The following is a 17902-nucleotide window of genomic DNA, read 5'->3' on the forward strand; positions in this document are numbered from 1 at the left end:
TACTTAAAGACACCACTAGATTAAATATTATAATTCATTTCCCCCGAAAAGACGAAGTGGCGAGTGTATCCAGATGGTTAGGAGATGTGATCTTAACGTTTTGAAAATTTACAGAAGTTAAGTGATCTTTAATGAAGCTTAGCAAATGAGAATATCGTAAACATCATAGTTGGACGACGTCGGCACATCCATAAATTTCCCCACTATTACCAGCTTCAGAGCATTCCAGAAATGAATCGAACAAGGGTTTGAATTTCCTACCTTTTCCATTTTAGGAAAAAATCTGTTCTATCGTATGATGCGCTTTTATGACCTGCCGTCATTTTCGGCTCTTCAGCTTGTCTAATTTGTTTGTTGAGTCTCTTTCCAAGCTACGAAGACATTTGGTAGAGGTGTTAACACTGTATATATGTAGGGTTCCATATTTTTGTGATTTTAAAGCGGGACACCTCAAAAGACAACTACTCATTAGCTGTGATTTTGTGACTTCACATTTTCCTACATTTATAGCTGTCGCGGCTGTCTTTATTGACCATATTGTTATCAAAATTCCATGCGCATTGCAAATATCGGGTTCAGTTCGAAAAATAGAAAGGAATTGACGTTAACGATACCGGTACAAATAAATCGAAATTAGACTAATTAGTATGGATTTTGCATGCGATACGTCTGCTCATAATGGGAATTAGCGGGAAACAAACGCCATTTACCTTCAGTAAGTAGGCTAGCGCTGCGCTACACAAAAACAACAGTAACGAGAACATGTTCGCGTATTATGCTGGATGGCTGAACGCAAAAGCGGGACTTTTGGCTGACTTGTCGGGACAGCGGGACAAGACGCTAAAATGCGGGACTGTCCAGCCTAAAGCGGGACGTATGGTAAGCCTATATATATGTATGATGAAAAATTTGATCGCTACCGTTACATGGCAATGATAGGCTATCAACAGGTCAGCTTGTACAACCCACGCATCCTGCTAAGCGTTAGGAATACGCTCGACACTGCATCTCTGATTACCTTGCGTGGGTTCAAAGATTATGTGCGAGAGGATTGCTGGACTCCTCGCCGCCGTAGTGTGGGTGGCTCACGTAACCCAGGTATCGGCAAACTTCTTGCGCTAATTGGCCTATCATACACATTTTGCCAACTTGCGGGCCGTACTAAAGCAGTCTATACACGCATACGTAATATATTTGTGTCAACAGTACGCAATCACCGCCTCTCGCACGAGAACCGGGGTCAATAATAAACAAATTTCGATTAAGAAATTTTATTTAATTCAAAGACACCTTCGTGTATTAGCGAACATTGCTTCATTCACTCATATGAAGGATGATGTTGTTTCTGTTCCGAGACCAGCGTGTTGAAATCAATGGGCAACTTCGATGATGAAAACTGCATTACGTCATTCAAATGACGATCTGACAAACAAGTTCGAACTTCGAAGCCCAATTCATTTTGGAAAAAAGCTGCTCACAAGAATACTTGCTTCTAAACAAGCACATCGACATCACACGTTTTGCGTTGTTATATAATTGGGAAAACACAGATTTCTCAATAAATTCTTTATAAAAGGTGTCACTTGGAACGGAATCATATTTAGCTTTAAACATAGTGGCCGACTGAAGTTCAATTAATTCCATTTGCACCTCGTGCTGAGCAGTTGCAACATCAACAGAGAATGGCATTGCAAAATGATCAAACTTGTCAAATCACGAAATCTGGGGTCAAACTGGGATTTGGTAGCAGCGATTACAATTACGTATTTATCGGGATTAGCAGGCATATGTGGCGGGACTGGATTGTCCTATTTTTTATCGTTTTATATTTTATTTATATTTCTTTATATGCATTGGTGTGTGGAGTCTGATCCATAATTCGGCCCATAGTTAGTTCCTGTTGTTCGACTCCAACCACCACTGCATATGTGAACTGGCTGCAGTTCGCAGCGTTCGCTCTTCTTGCTTCTGCTGTCGCTGGGTAAGGATCGTATTTTGTCGCTCTTATTTTATCTGCTTTAAGCGTGGCTTTTACACTATTTTAATAAAGTCTCTTCGTTTGCATCTTGAACTTCGAACCTATTTGTGTGTCTTAGCAGCACATTGGATCTTCTGAACTAATTATTACAGTAATACTAGACTGTATTAGTGGCGAGCACCGGTATTCTGGTTAAGTCGTACTGTTGCACATACAAGAAGATGAATTGGGGAAATGAGCAAAGTTGGAACTTGCTAGTTGAGTTTCCAACAAACGTAGTTTGTTTTCAAATGCCGTGATATAATCAAACATACGATTAATAAAATTCCTTGCATTTGTAAATAAAGTTTGTTCATATGAGAGGTGAAATCAGTGGGTCACCCATTCTGGATCACAAAGTTTAGCAATGCCAAAGCTTGCATTTTTATTCCTCAAAAAGTTCACAATTTCGTTGCGTAAATCATAAAAACGTTGCAACCTAACTTCGCAAAAATACACCAGTTCTTCATGTTGAGCCTGCAAGAAAGGTTTTAACTGGCGATGATTAGGCCCTCTCGCCAAAATAAAGTTGGTAATTTTTACGACGGTAGTCATTATTTCTGCCATATACGAACCTGTCATTTTTGCTACCAATGCCTCCTGGTGAATAAGGCATTGTAATTTTATGATTGTGTTGGAAAAACCTAATGACACTAAACGATTTTGCAAAACTGCGACTGCACCCCTATGAGAGCCAATCATAGCTGGAGCACCATCAGTTGTTGTCGAAATAAATTTTGAAAGGTCCAAATGCATTCTGTCGGTACACTCGAGTATTGCTTTAGTTATGTCCTCTCCTCGTGTAGTACCTTTCATCGGAATCAAATCGGCAAACACCTCAAACAGTTTAAAATTATCTGTGACACCTCTAATAAAAATGGCGAGCTGTGCGGTGTCGCTAGCGTCGGTGCTCTCAACAAAGGCAAGAAAAAAATATTCAAACTCAGTACCCTTATTTTTAAGTTTCAATTTAAGATTTCCGCTATATCTTCCACTTTGCGGGTGATTGTTCTGGCAGATAAGGAGGATACGCTGCCGAACAGAGCTTTCTTTTCGGGACAAATTTCGTATACAATAGCTAACGTACACGCTTTGATAAACTCACCATCAGTAAATGGCTTAATGTTGCCTTCGTAACTGATTCGTTCTCGTCTCTCCTTCTGAAAAAAACTACTTTGCTGTTCTAGTCCCACTTTCAATCTTTGCATTTTCAACTTTCTCCGTTCACCAACTATCTCCATGAATTGCTGTGGCAGGTTTCGTAATGTCGTTTAACATTAAATTCCTTCCTAACTGCCTTGCTACTTAGGCATATTAAGCAGGTTGGCTTGGAAAAATGTTCAATTAAAAATACTTTTTTATGTCCAAGAAACTTGAAATGTCCGATGTTCAGTATCAATTTCCTGCGTTTATCGGCCATTATTAGTATTACGAATAAGCTTGATTTAAGAAATAATGCAATAATTAAATTAATTATGAACATAAGTTATTTTTTGTGTGCACCCAATTTAACGCCGTCTATTTTTGTATCTCCGTTGGGATTGCGCTAGCCCACTGAACAGATAGAAATCAATATTATAGCGATTCTACTTGCGTTGCCGTTACCCACCCTCATGTGAAAACAGCTTAAACCTCGTTATAATTCTAACATGGCTGCCTACTACAACAATAACTAGTAGTAGGCAGCCATGATATTGGCGGAATTATAACGAATTGTGCATACGATCGGTTTTGATTCGTAGTTGTACGCGGAACATAAAATAATGAACGGCGGGCCGGATTGGGTCCGCGGGCCGTAGTTTTCCGACCCCTGCTTTAGAGTTTTCAAAAGAAACTCGTTTGTGATATGTTCGATTTGATGTCCTAAATTAGTAATATAACATGATAATCCTGTATCGAATATCGTCCCTGCTCCAATTTTCGTTGTTGTAATTTAGTTCATTAAATCGAGAAACGAGGTTTGTTTCTTTTCAGCGTATTTCTCAATTTCTTCGCCATTCTTACGCAGTTGGAAAATTTACACAGTTTACCGGAGTAAACTATATTATGATAAACAATACGTAAAACTGCGAAACGTATGATCAGAGAGTTTGGTCTCACAAGCTTAGAGATTGAATAATAAATATACCGTATTTGCTCGTTTAATAGGCCGGGCGCTTATTTTTTTAAACATACTCACTAACCGGGCCCTTATTCAAACCGGCCCTTATTCAAGCAGGGGCGCTTGATATTTTTAAGTAAAATTACACACAGAAATACCGGTAGATAAGATCGATCGTTACAATAATTAATACCGTATATTGTCGTTTCCAGTTCTCAAATATGATTTAAACGAGAATAATGAAAATTTTGACTTTTTCTACGCACCGCAGGTACAAATCCGCAAAAAAAAAAAACTTCTACACCGGGCGGGTATTCAAGCACCGGCCCTTATTTATTTTTATGTCCTGTTCACACGGGCGGCTATTCAAACGGGCCCTTAATCAAGACCGGGCGGTAAAACGAGCATTTACGGTAATCCTACATTCAAAATTGCACAAACCACGATTTGTAAAATGTTTTTTTTCTTGAGTTATTTCAAAAGTCAATATAAAATTCCCCGGGCATTTTTTGATCTTCAGTCAGTCTAGCATTATAATTGCTCAAGAGTTTTCAAAAGAAACTCACTTTATGATATGCTAAATTTGATGTCTTAAACCAGGGGTCACCCAAACCGCGGGCCAGGTATGACTCAAACTGTGTTGAAACGGGACGGACAAATATTTTTGTCAATGCAATACAATAAATTCCCAAGAGTTGGGAAATCCACCCAATTTATTCAACGATATGAATTCTATATTTCTGAAGTAAAAGCGATATAATCGCGACACGCGTGAAAAACACTGTATAACATATAAACAATATGAAAAGCAGTAAAATTGATTATATTTTGACAATATTATTTTTTCTTGCTATTTTCCGATTGTTTTGTCCAGGTTTCTTACCCGCCGATGCCAGTAGCGCGAATTCGCCATTACTGGACACTTGTATTGTTCTCTTCTTAATTAACCTCTGTTTTAGAAAAGTACTAAACAATTCATTTTTTATGTTGGCCGAGTGAGCGAGCCATTGATACAATTCCATCTCAAATTTTCTGAAACTACCGTGTAATTTGTACATTCCTGTGCCACAAAAAGACTTGTGAATATCCATATACCGGTACATGGTGTTTACCAAATTCTATGCAACTTCTATGAATTGTACTGCGTCATGTTTCTTCCATTCCGTTTGATTTGCACTTTCACTGTTATTATTTGCCCATTGTGTTTTATTATTCTTTTTTAATCATTGGTAGACAGACTTTGGGTTTTAGAGAGAGGAAAAACTCGCCCTTGCAAATAATGCGAAATATCCAAGGACATTTCATTGCAGTCATTGTTTAATTCATCTTGTTTGATCGCGTATTCAGTCTCCGTACTTCTGATACCTACCTTTTAGTCATCTATTACTGATAACTACCTTTTTAGTCATCTACTACTGATACCTACCTTTTAGTCATCTATTACTGATACCTACCTTTTTAGTCATCTACTACTGATACCTACCTTTTAGTCATCTACTACTGATACCTACCTTTTTAGTCATCTACTACTGATACCTACCTTTTAGTCATCTATTACTGATACCTACCTTTTTAGTCATTTACTACTGATACCTACCTTTTAGTCATCTATTACTGATACCTACCTTTTAGTCATCTACTACTGATACCTACCCTTTAGTCATCTACTACTGATACCTACCTTTTAGTCATCTACTACCGATACCTACCTTTTTAGTCATTTACTACTGATACCTACCTTTTAGTCATCTATTACTGATAACTACCTTTTTAGTCATCTACTACTGATACCTACCTTTTAGTCATCTATTACTGATACCTACCTTTTTAGTCATCTATTACTGATACCTACCTTTTAGTCATCTACTACTGATACCTACCTTTTAGTCATCTATTACTGATACCTACCTTTTTAGTCATTTACTACTGATACCTACCTTTTAGTCATCTATTACTGATACCTACCTTTTTAGTCATTTACTACTGATACCTACCTTTTAGTCATCTATTACTGATACCTACCTTTTAGTCATCTATTACTGATACCTACCTTTTAGTCATCTATTACTGATACCTACCTTTTAGTCATCTATTACTGATACCTACCTTTTTAGTCATCTACTACTGATACCTACCTTTTAGTCATCTATTACTGATACCCACCTTTTTAGTCATCTATTACTGATACCTACCTTTTTAGTCATCTATGACTGATACCTACCTTTTTAATCATCTACTACTGATACCTACCTTTTTAGTCATCTACTACTGATACCTACCTTTTAGTCATCTATTACTGATACCCATCTTTTTAGTCATCTATTACTGATACCTACCTTTTTAGTCATCTATTACTGATACCTACCTTTTTAATCATCTACTACTGATACCTACCTTTTTAGTCATCTACTACTGATACCTACCTTTTAGTCATCTACTACTGATACCTACCTTTTAGTCATCTACTACTGATACCTACCTTTTAGTCATCTATTACTGATACCTACCTTTTTAGTCATTTACTACTGATACCTACCTTTTAGTCATCTATTACTGATACCTACCTTGTTAGTCATTTACTACTGATACCTACCTTTTAGTCATCTATTACTGATACCTACCTTTTAGTCATCTACTACTGATACCTACCCTTTAGTCATCTACTACTGATACCTACCTTTTAGTCATCTACTACCGATACCTACCTTTTTAGTCATCTACTACTGATACCTACCTTTTAGTCATCTACTACTGATACCTACCTTTTAGTCATCTACTACCGATACCTACCTTTTTAGTCATCTACTACTGATACCTACCTTTTAGTCATCTACTACTGATACCTACCTTTTAGTCATCTATTACTGATACCTACCTTTTAGTCATCTATTACTGATACCTACCTTTTAGTCATCTATTACTGATACCCACCTTTTTAGTCATCTATTACTGATACCTACCTTTTTAGTCATCTATGACTGATACCTACCTTTTTAATCATCTACTACTGATACCTACCTTTTTAGTCATCTACTACTGATACCTACCTTTTAGTCATCTATTACTGATACCCATCTTTTTAGTCATCTATTACTGATACCTACCTTTTTAGTCATCTATTACTGATACCTACCTTTTTAATCATCTACTACTGATACCTACCTTTTTAGTCATCTACTACTGATACCTACCTTTTAGTCATCTACTACTGATACCTACCTTTTAGTCATCTACTACTGGGTCTTTTATCATATCGACATATACCGTATTTATCTGCCACTGGATTTCTTCTTATGCGCTTAACCGTGGGAGCCGAAAATCACTCCATGCGCTGGCCAGCCAACCTATCACATTCTACAACTTCGTTGGCAAATGACACATTGGTATCTTCACGTTTGTAGAGAATTGAACTATCTTTGAATTACCAACTACTCAATCAACCACTTTTGCGGTTGGGCCAGGTAGTGTAGCATGAAATTTGTAATAAATTGTTGTTTTTCTGAATCACGTGAAGATTCACAAAGAAATCCTGATGCAGGTTAAAAAAACGTTCGTTGTGCCAAAATATGTTTTTGTGTACGTTCGCTTCATCGTTCTTGCGTTTTAATCGGACTTAGGCATACTCCTCATGGATTACCGCATTTTACGGACCATGAGGCACATTGTCAATAGCTTGCTTGAATTTAATTTGTATCCATGCACAGGACGCATCGGATTATAGGAAGGTTCTTTGGTTTGTATGTCATTGTTGACATACGTGTACATTTTACAGCTGCTATATTTTTTTCAGTTGTCCCCAATTCAACTGCTTTTGACCGGACTTTTGTTTCGAACAATCAATAAATACATTCAGCAACGATGCCAAACACGCTACAGAAGTAGATGGTACAATCGACTTGGCCGAATACACCGTTAGTATATGACTGGTGGAGATTAATTCCGTTAAAATCCATTAATCGGGCTACACACGAACAAAATAAAAGTATATTGCTATTGTGATATCACGCAGCGTTTTTGTGATATCACAATTTCTGGCTTGGTCTTTTGGCGTGTGATTCCGGTGGTATGGTAACAAGTTTAGATGAGAATATACCCTCATAATTGTTGTGTTTAGAAGGTCTCTAGTATAAGCATATCAAACATTGTGATTTGTGACATGTCAAATTGATTAAATATTTCTGTTTTTCATTACCTCGGTATTTCATTTGGTTAAGCACACTTTTGGTCAAATATGCATTATTGAATGACGTGCTGACTTTCATCATAAACTTATAGCAAAATGGACAGGAAAAAATGTGTTATATTTTTAGCGTAAATAAAAATATATTAGGCGTTGATTGGGTTGACAAGCAGATATATGTCCACACCCTGACTTCAATCAGCAGGTATTTGTGGTGTCAACTGTCAAGAATTCTTCTGATGAGTCAGTAATGGGGGGCTTGCCTTCCGGGTTTGGACGCACTGGACCTGACAGCCGCTGAATTTCTCATGCACAAAACCAGACACAGTTCCGAAACGAACTTGCTTTATTTTCCACTCAACATAAAGTGCTATTGTGGCCACTTGTGTGAGGTAAAGTGATTCAAAATAGTTTGGGACTACAATGCTTCCAAACCCTAATTGATTAGATACACAGATGTGACTAAATGCACAATAAAACAGTTTGAAGTATAAACCTAATGACTAATCCCTATCCTAACACATCTCTGCATAGAATACAATCCTAATTTTCCTATAAGTTAACATTAAGCTACAGCATAAAAAATCACGCTCCTTCACCAAACACTGATGAACCAAGAGACTGTCGCAATAACAGGTTGCCACAATATGCGCAAAGTGACAATTAAGATAGGGCACTAGACTGCAATCACAAATTATTATCTCAATGGAATAATGGTCATCAAAGTGGATCATTAGCCTATACCTAACACAATTCTAAATAGGTGAGATAATATGCAAACGCCAATGTGCAGTGACATTTACATCGAAATATGTACATAAGAATGGCAATATGTGGCAACACTTTAAACCATGCTTTTTTATACAGAAAAAAGGGTAATTGACTCTATGTCGTCACCTAGCAGAATAAATAGATGAGAAAGAAAGAGATAACTATTACCGGTAATCATCCTCAACGGGCGTTATTATATATAGTAGTATACATGAGTATAGTATAGTGGTTACAGCTTCCTCCACTACCGTCGTTGTTTGTCACATGATTAGGTCGACTTTCCTCTCCCTCGAGATAAATATTTAAATTTTATCTTATTTCAGTTTCTCAAATATGTTGATAGCATGTTCACGAATCTCGTGAGCGAAATCGTTTGTACCCGAGGCATAATTAAAAATAATTTAGGCAAATAATTTAAGGCAAATAATTTAAGCCTTCAAAATAACGCCCTTCCAAAATCTCTTTTTGTCCCTGCGAAATCGGGCCACCCTGATTGGCCACTACTGAGAGTTCAAATTCACATCACCAGTTGTGGCAATTCATTTGTCCAAAACAATCTACATAAGAAGATAAACAGAAAATTATTGAAGCGAATATACGCTCTACGGTTGTCATAACCACACATACCCGAGGTTTTCAAAACTTTTTGGGCTATGAACCCTTGTTTGTGAACCTTATTTTTGACGTAAGCCCATCCTCTGCCTTATCAAGTTTGTGAAACCATGGGTTAATCCGTCAAAACAAACTCACTCTTTTTATGATTTCCTCCATTTGATGTATTGAAATATTGATAATCTTTTATCGGACAAACGCACATCGTTGCTGCTCCAATTTTCGTTGTTGTAGTTTAGCTTGTCGTAATCGAGAAAGGGTGTTTGTTCTTTTACTGCGAATTTCTCCATTTACCTTTTCAACATGGTTGAAATGCTTACCAGTCTGTGCTAATATTTTGTCCGAAACAATCTATTTTAAAAGATAAACAGAAATTTATTGAACCAAATAAAATTATCTCATAAATCATATGTAGTTACGCTCTCCTCTCCAAATATCTTGAATTTATCAAATTTTATGCCAAAGGCTTATTCAAATCACTCCCCAATTTTAACAGTATCTCATGCATCCATTTATTGCTTTATACTAGGGGTTTGCAACCTGCGCCCCACAAGTAAACATGTGCGACACGCGGAGAAGCGCCACTTTTGAATGGTGTGCGGCCAGCGGAAAGAGTTTATATTTTAATCTAATATGTGCGAGTAATTCCATTTTGTTTGCATTGCAATGTGAGCTTATGCAAAGCGAACAACGCATGTCACAAGATTAATAACCAAAATTATTGAGTCTGTAACTACTAGAAAACTTATGTTAAGTAGAGGTGCGGGACATGGTTTTACACAGTTATTTGTATCTGGTTCTCTTATATTAAAGGTTGCACAGTGAATGCACAACCCTGATTTTTGTAAAGAAAACATTTGTAATTGTGCGGTTTGTTTTTCATAAATAATTTCGTGAACAAAGTTACGATTTCAAGCTGTAAGATCCAGGGCGAATCCACTTTCACCGTGAAATACCAGGTACGGTGGTAGTATGATTCTATCAGCTCTGATGCATAAAATGGCTGTGATCTGGGATTTAATGATAGCTGGATTTTTGATTTTCTCTTCTGGAGGAACCCCGATTCGTCGAATCCAAGGCATCAGCTCTAATACATGAAAAGGCTGTGATCTGGGATCCACTAGTTTTGGTGATGTGGTAGCTGGATTTTTCTTTGGTACTCATTGCAATTTTTTCTGAATTTATCTGCAGCGGAAACCAAATTCGTCGCAGTTGTATACTGATGATTGTGCTGTGATATCATTGTCTTTATCATACTTTCGTATTCGCCAAACCAATTGCATACTTTCTCTTCTGAACATGCCATAGCCATCTCCAGTTTTGCTTTTCAAATTTTTATCACGATGGCAAGACAAATGTATTCATACCACAAATACTCTCCAGATTCTGAAAAGTTCCGACTTTTCTCCCAGACAGGTACAACATATCTCTGACGGCAGTAGTTCCTAAACCACGACCCGCTCAACGATTTAAAATGGGCCACCGAACTTGGGTGAAACAGTCCAACACTTTGTATTTTTATCTTTTAACGTTCTAGATACCTACAATTGTTACGTCATTATCACAGTTCAAGCATGTACTGTATATTTGTAACAATTCATTGATACGTACCGGTATCAGCCCATTGCGGCGCTCCGCGCGAATATCCTTCCGCTTCCAACTTTGGCCCCCGGTCAATCAACTTTGGGAACCAACATATATTTTACAAGCCCAAAAGAATCTGTGATTTATGCTTCCAGCTTAAAGACTATCTGCAGTGTGATAACTGTGTTTGTACATGGCGCTAAGCGTTGATGTGATAGCTGGATTTTTCTTAATTGCTTTTTATACAATTTTCTTGACTTTCTCTACAGAGGAAACCCCAATTCGTCGCAGTTGTAGCTGCTAATGGTGCTGCGATATCATTGTCTTTTATCGTACTCAGGAAACTAATTGCGTACCCTTTCTTCCGAACATGCAAGGCCAATTCCAATTTTGCTGACTTTTTCAGCGTGGCGGGACAAATATTTATACTGCCAAGAATCTTGAGAACTTTTGTCCTGAAAAGCTCCGACTTGCTTTTCGGATACTCTCAAACAAATAGGTGGTTCAACACCAATTCCCAACGAATTATGTTTGACTAACGAGGTGTATCACTGTATATTAAAAACAACCCAGAAATAACAGTTATTATGATAAAAGTGTTTTGCATGTCATAGTGAATTTAATTGTAACAAAAATGTATTTTTTCATAATTTTTACCTTATCGTATTTGCCCCACAAAGGGGCGCGCAGCCTAGATTTTTAAAAACGGTGGTTTCAAAACCTGAAATTTCCATTTTTTCTGAAACTATAACCGTGGATACGCGTTTGCTAAAACAGACAATTTTATAGCATATACCGACTTTTCTACCATTTATCCATTAGTAAATTCAGTTTCAAATACACAAAAGTATCATTTCTAGATACAATGGTTCACCTAATAAATAACAAACTGAAACTTTCATTCCAAACCAGCACACACACACCAATATCTTTTACATCCTGCAGCACGAGGCTTATTAACCAGAACATTCCCATGAACTAGCAGTGAGAATTAGACTTCTTTCACACAGTGAAACTCTCAAGTGACATTTACAGAACAGCAATTACCAAAAATATCGTTTAAAGAAACCTATCGAGCAATCAAGTACTGGTCATCAGTAATTTATTTACTTAGAATAACTGTAACATTCGACTTTTTTAATTTGCCCATTTTCGGTTGTAAACTTTCAATTGCAAGCAAGGCAGTAAAATCTTTACTAAACGAAAAAGACAATCACTTTTGTTTTAGGAGCACGGTGACAAATAGAGCATTTCAGACATTAAATCTAATGTATATCGTCAAAACTTCGAATGTCTACAGCACACATTATACTATGTTGACAAATTCGAAAAAATATTAAATATTCACTAAGTTTGAACAATTATTCCAAGTTATTTTTTCTAACTTCCAAATAAATCAAACTTAATAATTATCAGAGCTTGATTGGATAAATGCAAGACAATTGAACCACCATCATATTCAATATCACTTCGTTTTAAATTGTCAATCAGCCTTAAAAATTCATTCATGATTTTTTAAAAGCATATGTTAGAGTTCTATTTAGCGTTATGGCGCTTAAGAGTATGTCAAATGCTGCCCAAAAAATTATAAAAAAAAACCTTGAGTTGGAGTGTTTTGCACCTAATAGAAGGTTAAGCAGTAATTATAACTAATTAATTTTAATGTTTGCTTAACTTGGTTGATTCAGAATATAAATTAACTGCAGCAAGTATTGGCTATCTTTATTGTTGAGTAACAATAGAGTCAAACACTACATAATAGAAAGTAAACGACTTAGAAAGGTAAAATGAATTTACTGATTAATATGCACAGAATATAAATTACAAACAATAAAACATTTAATGTGAAACAATAAATCATACTTTAGTTCTGTTCAACAAAATTATGTTCATTCACGTGACACACATTTTGGGAACCGCTGTTACAGACATTAACTGCAAGGGCCAAGAGTTTCATCATCCTATGGCTATGTGTAAGCCATCCTATCTATAAGGATGACTGGCGCATTGCGACATGTTTTAAATATATATATTTTTAATCTTGCACTACGATAGAATAGGTCGCGGTTTCATCACTTTCAGCTCCTGAATTTGACAGCTAAGGTACAGAAACTCCAATATGGTTGGTTATTATTGAAATTTGAACCTTTACGTCGTTTACGAGCATGCCTTGTCGACAGATCACAGTATTGATTAATAAAAACAGCAGAATGGATACTTTTTGAGGATTAATTGTCATCTTGGAACTGAATAACTTTGCTGTCATTTTCATATCATGCAAGTGCTTTATTTATTATCAATACTATACAAAAAATTTTCAATTTTAAAGTTTATTCACGTCTTCAGGGTGGAGATGGAATGTTTCTGCAAAAATTTTTTATATTTATTGATGAAAAGTTGGAAAATTGTTGAATCGTTGGCTTTATGTTCAGAAATATTATTTATAGGATAACAGAATAACTAAAATGTTATTAAAGAAAATTGCATAATTAGTACCACTATGAAAGCAAAAAATTGTCGATTAGTCAAAAACATTCTATTTTGTCCCTAAATTAATGAATCTGCATTATTAAACATGAATCATTTTAGATGTATTCATACATGAGCAAACTTAGAAATCTTTTGAAACAATTGTAATCCTCTTTAACATAACATTTTAATGGTTTCTAACCTTTGTCTATTTTGGAACTTTTTTCCCATTTCTCACTGCATAAAAACTACTTTATTTATTACAGCTTCATTGGATCCTTAACTAGTTATGTGCACTAGTAGCTCTCCCACATCTGTACGGTTCATGTAGTTTATAATGTATAAATTATTATTATATTAATATTAATACAGTCAATTCGAAAGACTTGTGACGTGTCCATATATTTGAGCACAGCTCTCTTGTTATTTAAATCATCAAACTAAGCAACAAACTCACCCCTATAATGTTATGCCCGGGCCGACTGCCCCTTTGGTCTCCTCTAGACACGCCACTGCAGGCAGAGAAGTGTGTTGAATAACGTGTCGCGTGAACCTTAGAAAAGGATAATTATTCCAAATGATGTTTTCTTCGCTTCCTAGCATAATTGTTCCTTCACCCAAACCTAACGTGGATCTGAAGCAAAGCTACTAAACTACAGTCATACTGAACTTGTTTTTCTTTAGAAATTCTCTCTCTTATATACTTGCCCTAACCCGTGATATTAATAGGTAAGGTAGGCGTGGTTATTTTATGCATGGGTAAATAATTTTTTTGGTTCATTTGGTTTTCTGTTAGTTTCCCATAAACTGAAATAAACAACAACAAAGAGATCGAATCAATATGTATTTCATGACTGGTTATATACAGAAATCACATCGAGACAGCTATGAATTTTATTTTCTGAGGAAAAGTTTCAATAGACAAGGTGACGAATTTCAAGGCATGGATTGATAATAGTAAAGGAATAATATATAATAAGCAAATAATGGAAAGCAAGAACTCTTTGTCGTTTATATCATTCAGTCCGTCAACAAAGTTCTGGTAGGTTTTGATCTGGTTTATATTTCACAGATGACACCGTGGATTGTCCAGGATGGTGCGCCATTGAGTAATCCACTATTACCAAGATCGTTCGATACCCTAACAATAACATTTGTTTGCAATGCATCGGATGAGGGATACCCAAAAATCCACACTTCTTTTTCTATAGTGAATGACACTCCACTTGACAGCGAAAGCAGATTGCTCTGTAACAATTAAATAAATAAACAGTTAGTTGAAATGCAACTGAAATATTAAATGAAGAATTAAAAAACTGCTTGCTATAGTAAAGGTATTCATTATAGACGAGGTATGGTGGTAAGGTAACTACATGAATATGGGTAAAAACTAAACTTTACTCGACAGCCACACGGATTCATAAGAACAGCTGGTTCCGAGATCTTTGCAAGCCATTAAACGAAATGACGCGGACGCAACTAAGCGCCACAGAGTCTTAATTCAGTGATTTACTCGACTTGGAACTCGCGTGAACCGTGACTTGTGACTCGAAGTTTGGAGATTTAAACCCAGCACTGTCAAATACTCCAAAATTACACAAACACTTGACCTGATGACTATACTTCATTCCTGTCCAGATGTTGATGAATCCCCCACCAGCAGGGAGCAGTGTGTGTAGATAGGAGACCAGCAACTGGTAATTCGTGGGGTCATACATATTTGCGGGTTTTCCATTGTTCGTTGATTTGCAAATCGATTGAGCGTCATTGAAGGTGACGTTGCTTGTACCATACATCACTGCTCGGAAGCATTTGGAATTGTATGTGACGTCACATTTAACTTAAAACAATAATATTGGTATCATTGAATCTTTTATATCAAAATTTCAGAATATTTTAACAATCGGGATTAAGATTTTCTTATTCAATGAGACTTTCTCTAAAAATAGAAAATTTTGGAAACACTGTAATCTATTAATTTTGGAGAGAGGAGTCTATAAGACGAAAAAACGACTTAACAAATTTGTTTCAAATGTCATAATAGCTATCAAGTTTATATACATGATTGGTGAGCGAAGTCGTAACCGACTAGGGGTTTTGTTAATCACCCAGTGCCAATTCGGGATCCAATACTTGGATTTTCCAGTAAATTAAATACCAATGCTTTGACGGGTGTAGAATATTATATAGTCAAATTATAAATCAAAAAACACAAATATAAATTACTTTCAGCTTTTTTCTTTTCTTCAAGACTCTTCTGGATCAATCTGGCGATTTCTGTGAATAAATGACATATTTTATTTGTGCGAAGGGGAAGCGTTTTGAATCAGTTTTCATCATACAGTAATATATTGTCCACAGTTTTTTGTTCATCGACGACCATAACAACTTTGTAACCACTGTATAAGTTAACTATGTTACACGCCGAGAATATTTTTGCGCCATTACGTAATTTTTATCAGAAGTAGAGCGAACTCACCAGATCCATCGTCTTTCTGTGAAATAAATAAAAAATACAGATGATTAGTAAAGTGAATATAACAGGTAAGATATATTAGTTGCGTGACATGCAGAAGTCGGATTGAAAATTGGGATAGATAATTCAGAAAAAATTTTTTTTCCAAATATAGCAGCTCCAAGAGTAAAAAAAAATAGCAACATAATTTCACCTTGCAATCGCCAACTTGGACGAGTTTCCCATTCACGATCTTGGAAACGCAGGATCCAGCTGTCAAAATAAAACGTGAAAGTTCATCTTGTGCCAATAATATTGCTTTGGTTGAGTGTGATATTTTTTGAAATGATTCAGGAATCTTCGGTATTTTAGAATTCCTGGTACCAGAGGTAAAATACAGTATTGCAACATTTATTTATTAATTGTGATCGGAACAAATCTTACCTGGAACTTTTAGCTCCGCAAGCAAGCCACAGATGAGAGAGATAAAGAAAAGTATTTCGAAGAGGTCCATGTTTGCTTCTAGGAAGGTTTGATAACGCAACTAAATGCTTAGCTAGGATGTGAATATCTGTAAAAATATTCAATGGTATCATAGGTTCAGTCAGCACTGCCATAGTTATCTGTATTAATCAGCATTAAGTACTCCCGAAGTGTGTGAACCAAGATGCTATTACGAGTTCGGGGACTAGCCAAGTGACTCCCGTAGAATTTGCACCTGAGGTTATGGCCCAACCCTAACCTGGTACACATACTACGTTCCGGTGTACGCCATCTTGGTTCACATACTTCGGGAGCTCCCGGCATTTTTCTGGTATTTGCCCTAAGCAAGTTTTTTGGGAAAATGCAGTAATAGGAGATGTACTATATAAGTTGGAGCGCCACCTCAAAAAAACAAATGAAGCTCGGAGGTTTCTGATTTTAAAGTACATGACTCTAAAATTTGGATAACCCTGCATGGGTTGCGCGTGACCCAACGAACTAGCCTGGAAATTATAAATCGTACGTTGCTTTTCTGACCACTAAACATCATTCTGACAACCTTTCATTGAAACTTCTTTCCGGCACAACTATCACATTCTTGTTAATTTATAATTACTGCAGTATGCATACGTCAAGATCTCCTGACTATTTCTTCAAACCGTCTCGCTATTCAAGCATTTTATCACTAACGCCTTCTAATTCAATCGCTCTATTTTACGCAACATCCATTTACGTCATTTCCCGTTGCTACATAAAAATTTACATCGATTTGACTGAAACTGAAATTTATTCGCAATGAGTTTGCATACTCATTTTGCATTTTCTCGACATGAAAATTTTGTGGGCAAGTTCATAAAATAAAAATATAGCTTCATAAAATTGTCTTCAACAACCGCCGCTCAAACGCTTCTTTTATTAAAAAATTTAAGATTGAAATATCTTTAAAATGTTAGATCACATTCCGGCCTTTGAAAAATTTCAAAAATATGAAAAGAAGACCGTCCATATTTGTAGCTCGTTTATAGAAAAAAAAAATGAATAAGCGGTGACCGTACATTTGAACCCATGTGTATATCCGCGGGTTAAATCTATATGCGGGTGCTAACATCCATGGGTTAGGGTTAGTATGGGTTCAAATAACCGTGGGTGCAATCATTAAACTGGAAATACATAGAACGATCTTCGCTTTCGTTTTGCGTTGTCTCGCCGCCGGATCAATTGATCGCCGCC

General features: G+C 36.3%; 1 protein-coding gene across 1 annotated transcript; it reads right to left on the minus strand.

Moving 5' to 3' along the window:
* Nucleotides 1-14594: 14594 nt before the first annotated feature.
* Nucleotides 14595-16781, minus strand: LOC120342769 (uncharacterized). The gene is made up of 6 exons (XM_078111199.1): nt 16634-16781; nt 16404-16462; nt 16214-16229; nt 15961-16011; nt 15345-15574; nt 14595-14982 (listed from the first exon to the last, which is right to left on the minus strand). Exons 1-6 carry the CDS (start codon nt 16701-16703, stop codon nt 14794-14796), a joined length of 615 nt encoding a protein of 204 aa, XP_077967325.1. The 5' UTR covers nt 16704-16781; the 3' UTR covers nt 14595-14793.
* Nucleotides 16782-17902: the final 1121 nt, after the last annotated feature.

The sequence above is a fragment of the Styela clava genome, chromosome 3 (genome assembly GCF_964204865.1).
Source record: "Styela clava chromosome 3, kaStyClav1.hap1.2, whole genome shotgun sequence".
Lineage (NCBI taxonomy): Eukaryota > Metazoa > Chordata > Ascidiacea > Stolidobranchia > Styelidae > Styela > Styela clava.

What these genes read in the sequence shown, in the direction of transcription:
- LOC120342769 (XM_078111199.1), bottom strand. Translation starts at nt 16,703, where the DNA reads ATGGACCTCTTCGAAATACTTTTCTTTATCTCTCTCATCTGTGGCTTG. An exon ending in TGCGGAGCTAAAAGTTCCAG is followed by an intron (nt 16,463 to 16,633) that starts GTAAGATTTGTT and finishes TTATTTTGACAG; the next exon opens with CTGGATCCTGCGTTTCCAAG. An exon ending in GAATGAAGTATAGTCATCAG is followed by an intron (nt 14,983 to 15,344) that starts GTCAAGTGTTTG and finishes TAATTGTTACAG; the next exon opens with AGCAATCTGCTTTCGCTGTC.